The sequence below is a fragment of the Somniosus microcephalus genome, chromosome 17 (assembly GCF_052327205.1).
Source record: "Somniosus microcephalus isolate GS21.2 chromosome 17, FLI_Smic_1.0, whole genome shotgun sequence".
NCBI classification, from domain to species: Eukaryota; Metazoa; Chordata; class Chondrichthyes; order Squaliformes; family Somniosidae; genus Somniosus; species Somniosus microcephalus.
The window spans coordinates 16,395,614-16,409,068 of NC_141003.1; the positions used below are offsets into that span (position 1 = coordinate 16,395,614).

Sequence of the window (13,455 nt, forward strand, 5' to 3'; positions counted from 1 at the left end):
TGAGTCGGAGAGGAATTTCCCAGATTTTTTTCTCCCAAATTGGCCATTGGGTCTTTAGCTGGTTTTTCGCCTCTCCCGGAAGATCACATGGGTTCGGGTGGATGCAGAGTGATAGAAGATTTGAGGTTAGGATCAGATCAGCCATGATCTTATTGAATGGTGGAGCAGGCTCGAGGGGCCGATTGGCCTACTCCTGCTCCTATTTCTTATGTTCTTATGTTCTTATGAAGAAGTTGTTATGAATTCTTAAAGATTCCTAACCGAATGTTCTACTGCATAAATTCAAGGGCCTTATTCAATCGTCCGTAAATAGCTGGGTCTTTGGTTATGCTGTGAGACAGTAGCTTTGGAACTCGGTATGCTTTCGTCCAAAATTTCTCTCTTCCTCATTTCACCGAATGCACGAATCCATTTAAAACAGAACAGCAAACGCCTCCTCTAAAAGAGGGGAAAGACAAATTGCAGATACTACCTAAATTGTTCTCAGGGAGTAACCTCAGAGCGTATTTCTACAAACCACGTTGATGGATGGGGGTGGATTTCAGAAATGTTCTTTACCTGTTTCGAATAGTTTTATGTGGCAGTAATGACCGAACATCAGATAAAACTATAATCCTGGTAACTTTCAATGTGAGAGCTACGGTGTATCCTTCATTACCCAAACACTGCCTAGTTTTCTAGACCCTTTGAATTAGTGATAAAGCCAAATCAAGCAGCTGCTATCACTAACACCACTTTATTAAAACAATGCATCTGTTCTTGCTTACATGTCTGAAAGCACCTTTAATCACTTTACCCTAATTATATCTAATTGAAATATTGGGCAGGACGTCAACTTTCAGTTCTCAACTTCACTGCAAGGTCAAACATCTCTTGTTCCCACTGGCGATATTCCTTTCCATTCTGTTGTCCAATTATCAGCTGGAGAAATGACAGGGAAGAAAAAATCGATTTATAAAGGAAAAATGATCAACCTGTATTTCCATTTTTGATCCTTACCCTCTGCTAGAAAGAGCGGATACCGTGATGGAATAGGATGGGTTTCAGCTATGTTGTCCCTCACAATCGAAAAGCCTACCGCCACTCTAGGCCACTTGGGTGAGTGTGTAGAGTGTATCCGGCAGTTGTGGATTTATACCCAAACATAATTCAACACCTTTGGAGAACAAGGGAGGAAACTGAAGGCATAAAAGTCAGAATCAAATGTCTGAAGACCACTAGCAACAACAAATTTAAATATGTTTTTTCTCTGACGAGGTGAACAGACTGGCAGCAAACTGAATTGATTACTGAATTGCTGGTGGGCAAATACTAAATACCCACTGGAAAATGCAGTCGAAAATTATATATTGCCAAACAGCAATTATAATTTTCGTAGAAATTGCGAGAATGTAATGTTGTAATATCTATTACACAACTTTTCAGTTAAATATCTTCTGGTCATGTAATTAAATAAAGAGTAGATATGTATCTGGGATAGCAATGTACGTTTTAAAACTCATTTCATTGGATACGCAGGATCCTGCTTGGGATTAAACCGAAGAATGAAAAGAAGGAGCGAAAGAATGATGACGATTTCTACAATGTGTTTTTTATATACAGCCCATGTAATGGGCAACTCATGAGGAATGAACATTAACTGAATATCTCAAATAAATGACCATTGTACCTCGGTGACGCATAGAATCAGGAGCAGTTAAACAATGATTGTATACATGGAACAAATTATTGTCACCTAAGATGCATATTTCAATGCTATTTTATTTAGTTGTTATTTTATTGCTCCGCCGAAATTTCACATCGCATAATATCGTTTCTTTATTGCTCTGTATAAATTGTTCAAATGATTCGTTATGGACTAGAAATGAATCGATACACGGAAATAGCTAAGATTTGTACAATTGGTCCTTGTTGTTTCTCTCTGTGCATTCTTTATTCTCCAATTGAGCTTCTAGGTTAAGTCTCATTCCCAGTTCACCTACATGACATGTTTCATCGTGTGTTTTCTCCCTCACAGCACCTTACCTATCTTACCTAGAACAGAGATGCCTCAATGAAAAGGACCGCCTCGAACTAATTCATGTCAATCTGTGTGTCATCTTAAAATTGATTAATTGTTGAAAAATAAAGCAGATGCTTATAAACTTATTCCAGCCCGTTAAACCATTTGCAAAAATCCCGGCATTGTCCAATACCCCGACATATTGTACACAATTTACTCACTGGACTAGTTTCGAGCGATCGATACTGAGAGCTGTCCCAGACCTTAACTTTATATTTGATCCTGGGAATTACGTTTGAACGGCTTTCCAAATTGCGTACATGCATGTAAAATAAAAAAAAGCATAAATTAGAAAGTTACCTGATTGAAAATATGACAGGTTACAACAAAAAGTGTAAAGTGTAAACGGTATAAATAATATATAAGAAAATAGAAATAGCCGAGGTGGTAATTCATTACTCAAACAAAGCAGGCTAGCTTGATCTTTCACTGCTAGCGCTAGACCAAACATTGCTGTTCTTTTGATTTGAATGTTGAAAAATGAGCAAGCGAACTTGCACAATCAGGTGTGAAATTTATCTCCTTCAACCTGTTGCAGTGACAGGGCGAATGTTTCGCAATGTGATTAATGCGGCTGTGCGGGGGCGATAGGCTGTTTACGGTCCTTTCAATTTAACCAAATACGCGAGTTATTTCTGCTCAGGAAGCTTCGGTTGCGTTAGTGCAGGTGTTAATATTAAGCCACGCAGTAAACCTCACTACCAAAATATACCGACTATAATACACCATGTGCTCTTTATATATGATGTATATGTCAAATGGTAATAATCGCAATAAAATAAATAGGTGAATTGGGATTAATCTGTGGTAATAACAACAGAAAACGCTGGAAAAACTCAGCAGGCCAGGCAACATTCATGGAGAGAGAAACAGAGTTAACCTTTCAGGTCGAAGACCCTTCGTCAGAACTGAAAAAAAAGCAGGAAATGAAACAGCTTAAAAAGCAGTTTGGGGGCTGGGAAAGGGGGGAGGGGCTGAAAGAACAAAACGGGAGGTCAGTGAGAGCTGAAGAGACATTTAGAGATATTCAAGGCGAGACGAGATGGTAATAGGACAGGGAAAGAAACGAAGGATGGCTCTAGATGAAGTGTGAAATGCTCTGGCAGAATGAAAGACAGCTGCCATGTGGGAGAGGACAAAAAAGTAAAAGGCACAAGCCAAAAGAGTGGATAATAGATTTTTAAAAATATGATAGGGGCCGAGGTTATGACCTGAAATTGTTGAACGCGATATTGAGTCTGGAAGGCTGTAAAGTGCCTAATCGGAAGATGAGGTGCTGTTCCTCAAGCTTACGCTGAGCATCCGTGGAACAATGCAAGAGGCCGTGGACGGTGAGGTCTGAGTGGGAATGGAGCGGTGAATTGAAATGACAGGTGACCAGAAGCTCGGGGTCACCCTTATGGACTGAAGAGAGGTGTTCTGCAAAGCGGTCACCCAATCTGTGTTTGGTCTCTCCAATGTAGAGGAGAGCACATCGTGAGCAGCAAATACACTATATGAGATTGCAAGATGTACAAGTAAATCGCTTTTTCACCTGGAAGGAGTGTTTGAGGCCCGGGAGAGTGGGAAGGAGGGAGGTATAAGGGCAGGTGTTGCATATCATGCGCTTGCACGGGAAGGTGCCAGGCGAAGGGGAAGGGGTGCTGGGGGTGATGGAGGAGTGGACTAGGGCATCTCAGAGGGAGTGGTCCCTATGGAATGCTGAAATGGGAGGGGAGGGGAAGATGCGTTTGGTGGTGGGATCACGTTGGAGGTGGCGGAAATGGTGGAGGATGATCCGTTGAATGTGAAGCTTGGTGGGGTGAAAGGTGAGGACAAGGGGAACCCTGTCGTGTTTCCAGGAGGGACGGGGAGGGGTGAGGGCAGAATTGTGGGAGATAGAACGGGCATGGTCGAGGGCCATGTCAACCATGGTAGAGGGGAATCCTCGGTTGAGTAAGAAGGAGGACATGTCGGAAGTACTGGTGTGGATGGTGGCATCATTGGAGCAGATGCAGCAGAGACGGAGAAACTGGGAGAATGGAATAGAGTCTTTACAGGAGGCGGGGTGGGAGGAAGTGTAGTCCAGGTAGCTGTGGAAGTCAGTGGGCTTGTAGTAAATGTTGGTCAATAACCTATCCCCAGAGATGGAGATTGAGAAGTCAAGGAAGGGAAGAGTCGGAGATGGACCATGTGAAGGTGAGGGAAGGGTGGAAATTGGAGGCAAAGTGAATGAAATTATCCAGTTCAGGGCGAGAGCAGGAAACGGCACTGTTACAGTCATCAACGTACCAGAACAAGAGGTGAGGGAGGGTACCCGAGTAGAACTGGAACAAAGAGTGTTCCACATATCCCACGAAAAAGCAGGCATAGCTAGGACCATACGGGTACCCATAGCAACACCTTTAATTTGGAGGAAATGAGTGGAGTTAAAGGAGAAGTTGTTCAATGTGAGAAGAAGTTCAGTCATGTGGAGGAGGGTAGTGGTGGTTGGGGACTAGTTGGGCTTCTGTTCAAGGAATAAGCGGAGCACCCTCAGGCCATCCTGGTGGGGGATGGAGGTGTAGAGGGATTGTACGTCCATGGTGAAAAGGAGGAGGTTGGGGCCAGGAAACTGGAAACTGTTAAAGTGGTGGAGGGCGTCGGAAGAGTCATGGATATAGGTGGGAAGAGGCTGATCTGTGGTGTTGCGAGCAAGCACTTTCCCAAGAGGAAATATAATCACAGCCTTATGACTCGAGATTGTGTGACCCATGGAAAATTAACCTGCTGTTTTCTGAAGGAGGAAATGCAATGTGTACGATAGTGCAGTGGTTATGTTACTGGACTTGTAATCCAGCGAGCATGAGTTAAAATTTCAGCATGGCAGTTTGAGAATTTTAATTCAGTTTGAAAATAAAAAGCATGATAATTAAAAATGTTTCAGATAAATCTCTTTATGGATGTGATTGCAGGAGTAAAGATCTGGTAGCAGTAAAATTGGCAATCAAGCTGTTAGATTGTTGTGAAAAAAACAGCGGATTACTATTGACTAACGATGAACTAACGGTTCACTCCTTTAAGGAATGAAAACTGGCACCCGGCCTATATGTGTCTCCAGTCTCGCACTAATGTGGTTCAATCTGAACTGTACTCTGAAAAAGCCTAGGAAGCCATCCAGTTGTAAAAAAAAAACTTCAAGGAGAAGACCTGTCACTATCACGTTCTCATATCAAAGGGATGAGTCCAAAACCACTTAGAAAATAAGGAAGAAAACTTACTCTGGAAGCGTGACAAATCACTTATGTTTAAACTAGTTTACCTGCTTTCGAAAATGCAGAAGCAGATTTAAAACAATGTTGCCTACGTTCCTGCCCATTTCTCTCCTGCTCTTGAAAGTGAATCAGATAAGCGTCCACTTGCACAATTAGCCCTCCTGTACCATTCACCCTTACCCAACTGATCATTCTTCAAGCGTCAGTCCCAATGGTGACTGGGAGTGAAACATGGAAATGGAGCCAGAATTGGGCCATAGGGGACATGCAACATAAACACACACCTTGTCGCAGGCGTCACGAGTGCAGATACAGGTGAGAAAATAAATTTGGGTCGTGAGCCATGAAAGACGGTACAGATTCCATACAGAGTATCCAATTGTTTTTGAAATTATTCCATGGATACTTTTTTATCTCCACTACTCTAACTGGAAGTTCCTTCCACATGGTGGCCACTCCTATGTGAAAATAAATCTTCCTGACATCAGTCTAAAATTTACCTTCTGCTCGTTTGCACTCGTGTCAACTTGTCCTACTATCACTGCTTAACTGTCAGTAGTATTCCAGAATTACCTTTACAATCCTATTTTATACATAAGGATCGTAGAATCATAGAAACTTACAGCACAGGAGGAGGCTATTCGGCCCATCCTGCATGTGATGGCACTTTGGAAAAGCATCCGTGATTAATCCCACAGCCCTGCTTTTTGTCCATAACAATATAAGTTCCTCATCCACAAGTACCTGTCCAATAACCTTTAAAAATTATTTATGAAATCAGCTTCCACCATCCTCGAGTAAAAGAAACTCCTCATCGCTCCTATAGATCTTTTGTCAATGATTTTAACCTATGGCCTATAGTAATTGCACTGCTCGCCAGAGGTAATAGTTTTCTCTTTATCGAAACCTCTCATCATCTTGAAAACATCTATTAGGTCACCTCTTAAACTTCTCTGTTCCAAGGAGAACAGGCCTACCTTTTTCAACTTCTCCTCATAATTGAAGTCCATCATCCCTGGTTATATCCTAGTAAACCTCCTCTGTATCCTTTCTAAGATCTTTACATCTTTCATGTAGTGTGGTGCCCAGAATTGTCCACGATACTCCAGCTGAGGCCTAAGCACTGATTATCAAGTTCTAGCATGATCTCTTTGCTTTTTATATTCTATTCCTCTATTTATAAACCCAAGTAACCCATGTGATTTTTTAACCATTTTATCAAGTTGCCCTGCATCATTTAAGGAGTTGTGTATAAGGAGACCAAGGTCTCTCTGCTCATCTACGCTTTTCAAAATCGTGCCCTTTATCATTGTACAGACTTTTGAATATAAGTCCTCCCAAAGTGCATCACTTCACATTTCTCCGCATTGAACTCCATCTGCCATGCTTCTTCCCATTTCACCATCCTGTCTATGTCATCTCGAAGCCTATAACAATCCTCATCTCTATCTATTACTTTACCAAGTTCCGCATCATCTGCAAACATCTGCTCCCTAAAGCTGAGTCTAGGTCGTTTATTAAAATTGAAAAGAGTAATTGACCCAAAACTGATCCTTGAGGAACACCACTGCAACCCACCTCCAAATCTTAAAGACATCTATGCACCACTACCCTTTGCTTCCTGTCACTGAGCTAATTTTGTATCAATACCACCACTTTCCTCTTAATTCGATGGACTTCCATCTTCTAAATAAGCCTCCTGTGCGTAATTTGTCCAATACCTTCCGAAAATCCATTCATACAACCTCTACTGCATTACCTTGATCAACCTTCTCTGTTAGCTCATCAAAGAATTCAATCAAGTTAGTCAGAAAAGATTTGTCTTTAGCAAATCCATGCTGATTTTTCTTGATTAACCCATGTCTTTCCAAATGAGTGTTTATTTTGTCCCTGATAATGGTTTCTATTAACTTCTCCACTTCCGATGTTAGACTGACTAGCCTGTAGTTTCCTGGTTTATCCCTCTCCCCTAACTTGAATCGTGGTATAACATTAGCAGCCCTCCAGTCCTCCAGCACTACTCCTGTATCCAATGAGAATTGAAAGATTTTGACCATTGCCTCTGCTATTTCTACCTTTGCTTCTTTCAGCACCCTAGGATGCATTCCATTTTCCTTTGTGAAGACAGATGCAAAATATGCATTTAATAGTTTAACCATGTCCTCTGCCTCGACATGACGATTCCCCTTTGGGCCATTGATAGCCCAACTTTGTCCTTAGCTAACTACTTATGCTTTATATGTTTATAAATTATTTTAGGCTTCATTTTAATATTACTTGCTAATCATTTCTGGTAACCTCTCTTTGCCTCCCGAATTATTTTTTTAATTCACTCCTGTACTTTCCATACTTTTCCTGGTTAATAATTGAATCTTGCTCCTGAAATGTATCATAAGCCTCCTTCTTCTGTTTTATTTTAATTTGTATTTCCTTTGTCATCCAGGGCGCATTAACTTTGTATGCTCTACCTTTTCCCTTCAAAGGAATAGACTTAGTTTCCACCTGAACTATCTCTTCCCTCTATGCCTTCCATTGCTCCGTTACTGCTTTGCTCTGCAATCCCCTTTTACATTCTATTTGTGCTGGGTCCCTCCTTAAATCACTGAAATTAGATCTTCCCTAGTTGAGCACTTTTGCCTTCGATATTTTCTGTTCTCTTTCCATACTTATTTTAAACCGAATTATATTGTGGTCACTTTTAGCTAGGTGATCTTCTACGGTAACACACGCCACTTGCCCTACTTCATTTCCCAGGACCAGATCCAACACTGCTTCCTTCCTTGTTGGACTGGTGACATATTGATCGAGAAAGATCTCCTGTACACGTTTCAGAAATTCCTCTCCTTCTCTACCCTTAGCACTATGTTTCCCCCAGTCTATATTAGGGTAATTAAAGTCTCTTAATATTACTAATCTATTTTTGTTACAGGCCTTTGAAATTTGCCGACAAATATGCTCATCTATCTCCTTCCCACTGTTTGGAGCTCTATAAAAAAAGTTTCCAACAGTTTAACAGCTCGCCCTCTGTTCCTCAACTCGAGCCAAATAAATTCAGTCCTAGAATCATCAAGTGTATACTTTCGACTTAGAACTGTAACATCATCTTTAATCAATGCTGCCACGACCCCTGCACTTTATCCTTCTCTATCATTCCTGAATACTTGGCAACCAGGAATAGTAAGAACCAATTCCTGGCATTGTTTTAGCCAGGTCTCTTTTTCTACAACCATGTCATAATCCCATGCAGCAATTTGTGCCTGCAGCTCAACAACCTTATTAATTACACTGCGGACATTGGCCTACATACAAAACTTCATTTCAGTTGGCTGCTTCAGATATGGATGACGACCAAAGACTAATTGATTACTATTCTCTCCAGTGCAGGGGCACTTAACTCAATCATGGCACTACTGTAATAGTTGTCTCTGAGCTCACCTAATACATAAGATTCCAAGGGCGATGGCTTCACCAAATAAGCGGCCAGGTCATGGTAAGCAAGCATGCAATCTGAAACAATACAGATATAGGGTGAATGGATTTAGTGTCAGCATGAATGTTCACTGATGTAAACCAAACTCACACCGGAGTATATGATCGGAGGATGGTGCTAATGGGATACTCATAGACTATGGTAGACACTGCAATCATTTAATAAAAGCCACCACAACAGCATTTGTGAATTCAGGTAGATCTGGGAGCTATGATCGGGCAACAGGACGCACAAAATAACTTTAGTCCACACGATCTGGCGTTCCACTTTCACTCTTGTTTTCTCATTTGCTAGTTTCAACGTTCATCGGAAATAAGACCCGAAGGTTAATAGGGATGAGGTAGGCCAGTCAGTTCATCCGACAGTTCACCATCACAGCTGAAGTCAAGCGTGTTGTTACATTTGCACAACCGTGTAGCAGACAAATAGGCTCCTCCTATTTACAGCAGAATGTGAGTCGCTGGGTTTTGACATATGCATTTAAGATCATTACCATGGAGATCTCGATTGGTTAGCGTAAAGGCGCACGGACATTCAATGCACAGACAGGAGATTTTTTTTTACACCGATCAGGGTTTGCTGTAGGAATAGACGGAACAAAATACACCAGTACAATTAATAACGCTTTATCACCACACCAACAAGAAAGGAGCACTCACAGTCCAGAGTTCTCTCCGCGTTTCCGCCAAGACAGAAGTGCAATCTGGAGGCAAACAAGTTACATGGCTTTCAAGATGGTGCATTTTTGCGTAAGTGAGTTACACGAGTAAGAACAATGCGCCAAAGTATCCTAGATCTTATAAGTGGGTGCATTAAACCCTGAGCCTGCACTAAACCCTGAGCCTGCACGACTCTCCGCCCACAATACTGTCTGAACAAAGGAAATACATCAATTGAAATTGTACATTTACGCACGTGATGTTACACGCCACTCTAGATCACGTGCAGACCCCTGGCTTCCAAATCTCCAGGAGCTCAGTGGCTCTTTGCAGGGTATGGCCAGTCTAATGGCCACATCGTCACTCAGAATGGCGGTGATCTCCGCGCTTTTCTGCATCTCTTTGGTGGGAGTTCTTTACAGAGGTATGTTTGTTTATCTTACCGCTCCACGCTTATCGAAAAAAAGCTAATGTTAAAATAATTTGTCATATTTTGTGCACATTTCTTTCTTCCGTTGTTCTTGTTTTATTAATGTGGTTAATTTTCTTGTTTTTTTTATTTCTAAGTCATTATATTTGTTCTTTTTCTAAAGTATGCAAACTGTTATGTCAGCATTTTTGTTTATTTTCTGATAGCCGCTGAAGTAACTTCGGTCAAAGTGGGTCAATTCCCGAAATACATTAAGGTTGCCAGGAATACAAATGTTTCCATGTTCTGCACATTTCCCATCTTCCAAGATGCCCCTGATGTTTATTGGTGGAGACGGGGCGAGGAGACGTTCCTGGAGCCAGACAGCAGAAAGCAATTTAATGTAAAAAAGGGAAGTGGTTCATTTGATCTCCTGAATGCGAGTGTCGCCGACTCCGGAGTGTATTACTGTAAAGTAAAACATCGTCAAAAATCTATTGGAGATGGAAGTGGCTCTCAGCTCACTGTGTACGGTAAGTGCCATTCGGCCGGGGAGTGGGAGATTCTCAGCAGTGTGCGATATATGTAAAACTCAATAGTGGGCGTAATTTGAACGTTTATCACTTGCCGAAACCCTGGCGATAGCAAATTTGTTTTACACTTCTCCCGATTTTCTTTTCCATTGACCCCGGTGTACAACGCCCGCCGATTCGCTAGCGCCCGGTTTGCGCTACTGCCCCAGATCAATTTCACCGCTTCATTGTCCTCATGACATTTCAAAGTGCTTTGCATCCAATGAGTTCTTTTGGAAGTGCAGTTACAATTGTTAAGGAGGCAAGATACTGAAATAGTATTAATGTTTAACTCTTGGCTTGAAATTAATAACTGGGATTAGATGGCCAAATTCCTTCTCACCAAAATAGCGGTGCCAAGGAGCGACAATGGGAACAATTTTAACACCTCCGAGGTCAGGTATTTTATACTTCATTAAAGGCCAGCTGCTCCACCCCAACAAGGTGCCTTCATCACAAACTCAACAGAAGAATGACCTGCTACAATCGTGGTTATTGCACACACCAGGGAACATTTTGGCCCCACTACCTAAAATTGCCAATCTAATATTTCCTGTACAGAATTGTCCAAAATCTGGAATTCTCTCTCCGAAAAGGCGGTGGATGATGGGACAATTGGAGCATCCAAGATTGAGATGGGTAGATTTTTGTTAGCTGGTGTTAACAAGGGATATGGAGTTAAGTGGTCAAATGGATTTGAGGTACAGATTACCCATAATCTAATTGACTGGCGGAGCAGATTCGAGGGGCTAAATGGCCTCCTCCTGTTCCTATATCCGCAGTTTAGGCTGTGCACTTGCTTTCATTGAGAACTTTTTTGAGACTGCAAAACTCATTTCACAAAGGAATCTTATAATCCATTGAATGGGAAGTGTTGGTCTTACCCTCAATGCTGGATTCCACCCCAAGTCCTAGACCTTGCACGAGAGTGTAGAAACCCAATGCTCCTGTTTGAACATCTGTCTTACGCCAATTGGACTTTCTTTCATACACTCACAACCTGTAAATTACGCGCAAATTATCGCCGACATTGCTTTAATCGCCTGGGCTCCCGTATTTGCAATTCATGATTTCCATTTCCATTCTACCAATCCCAGACTGAAGCTACGGCTGCAGATTAAGTGAACACTTTCCTCCTCCTCCACGGAAATTCTACCGCATTACATATTACACCTAAACAGACCAGTAGTAAACAATGGAGGAATTCTGAGCTTTGTTTGGGCAATCATCACGGTGCTGCTGGGAATAAAGGCTAATGTAAATTTCAAGTTAATAATACCCCTGATTTAAATATTTGCCATTACTACAAATCGGAAAAGTAAACATTTAAAGAAAAGATGTTAAGCAGATTGTTTGTAATGAACTGACAAAACAATGCAAATCTAATTAGGGAATCCACTTCCAGCTAAACAGTGACTGTAGCTCTAGCGGACAAAGGTTCACATCAGTAAGAGAATATTGTAGGACTGATATAAGCAGAATCATCTTCAGGCAAAATGTGTTCAACAGACCGAATAGACTTGGGGAAGGACAAAAACCCTGGAATTATATAAGACATGCACTCTGGGTTAGGAGTTCCTATTCCGTTTCCCTCATCTGTATGAACGATGTGATCTACACAGAGATACATCATTACCAATATAACCCTTTCATGACGTGAAAAAAATATTCCAGCCCTCGGTTCGCGCTCTGGGGAAAGTACATTTAGTAAAAGCTGCACGACCTGAAATCTCCACCACAGAGACTGAAATGCTGAGTTAGCAACTGTAATGAACGAATATTAATCTATAGATATAATAACAGCATCCTGTCTGCAATCTGTGTAGACTTCCGACATATTTCGAGATATTGGTAAGAATTCTTCTTCTCAATATTCACCGTTTATATAAAATATGTCTGCAATATATGAAATATCTAAAAAGCGACCAATTTTTAAATAAACACAAATGTTTAATACTCCAAAGATTATCAATCAATAACAAGAAGCAATTCCACTGTTCGTGCAGACTGGGTTGCGCTCCCTCCGATATAGTCGGAGAGGAACCTCTCTCGGAGTCACTGCTGCCAACCAGAATCCCGCGCCAGGATCCGATACTCCCTTCAGAACAGTGACGCGTGCCTCCCTGCATGTTAGCAGCCCTGGGAGATTCACCCTATTTGCGTACGGGTTCCAATACATTCCCTGATTTTGGTGAGCGCCGTAAATGAATTTATAAAATAAATGGAAACTCGAAGTTTTAAAAAAACGACAGCGCGGATAACTTTTGTGACAGTAGGACTGTAACAGCATAACCAGAGTAGGCATGTGAGAATGCGTTCCTTTAAATTAAAAAAAAACTTTTTTTCAATTAAAGTTCCTCCAACTCCCCTGAAAATCGCTCGTGTTGAAGGGATTTCAGCGACTTCTCTAAAACTCGAGTGTAAAACGGCTGCCTTTTACCCGGAGCATTTAGAAATCTCCTGGCGAAGAGATGGTGTCAAAAATCTGACCGGAATAGCAACTGTGAAAACCAAGAGCGCGGAGGGACTGTTTGAGGTTTCCAGCTCATTGGAAGAAGCCCAGCCTGCCCAGAGCGGAGTTGTTTATACATGTCTGGTATCTCATGTCTCTCTTCTGGTGCCCGCCAGTGTCAGCTACACCGTTAATCAAGGTAAGATTGGAAACCTTTACAGCGGGGAGCGGGGATCTGCTCCAACCTGTATTTACTTATTAGACATGCAGCTGGGCAGCTGTTCAACCCCGAGGATACAAGGTAAATGTGAAATGTATTTACTCTCAGTGTCACATCAATGGGAGCGGAATAAAAATATTCCAGCTGGTTTGTAAGTGAAGGAGAGATCTCGCTGGAGAGATCCGCAACGGAAGGTTGATGTGCGAAATGCTCAAAAGTTGAAATATCATTCCTCGTCAAATTCTTGCCAAATAAAATAAAGTTACGCAGAAATTGATCCATTCTACAAGATTTACTTTTACATCCTGTGTATTTAAATGGAATGTATGGAACTGTTATTAAGTAGATTGAGCCTATA

The 13,455-nt window shown here is 41.6% G+C and overlaps 1 protein-coding gene across 1 annotated transcript in view; it reads left to right on the forward strand.

Annotated features, from left to right (window-relative positions):
- The window catches only part of LOC147105536 (tyrosine-protein phosphatase non-receptor type substrate 1-like), a 29,447-nt gene that overhangs the window by 10,444 nt on the left and 5,548 nt on the right, over positions 1 to 13,455 (forward strand). Inside the window, exons 3-4 of the mRNA XM_086010920.1 lie at positions 10,081 to 10,386; positions 12,780 to 13,076. Coding sequence (XP_085867046.1) covers positions 10,081 to 10,386; positions 12,780 to 13,076 — 603 coding nt within the window. The remainder of the gene's footprint in view (positions 1 to 10,080; positions 10,387 to 12,779; positions 13,077 to 13,455) is intronic.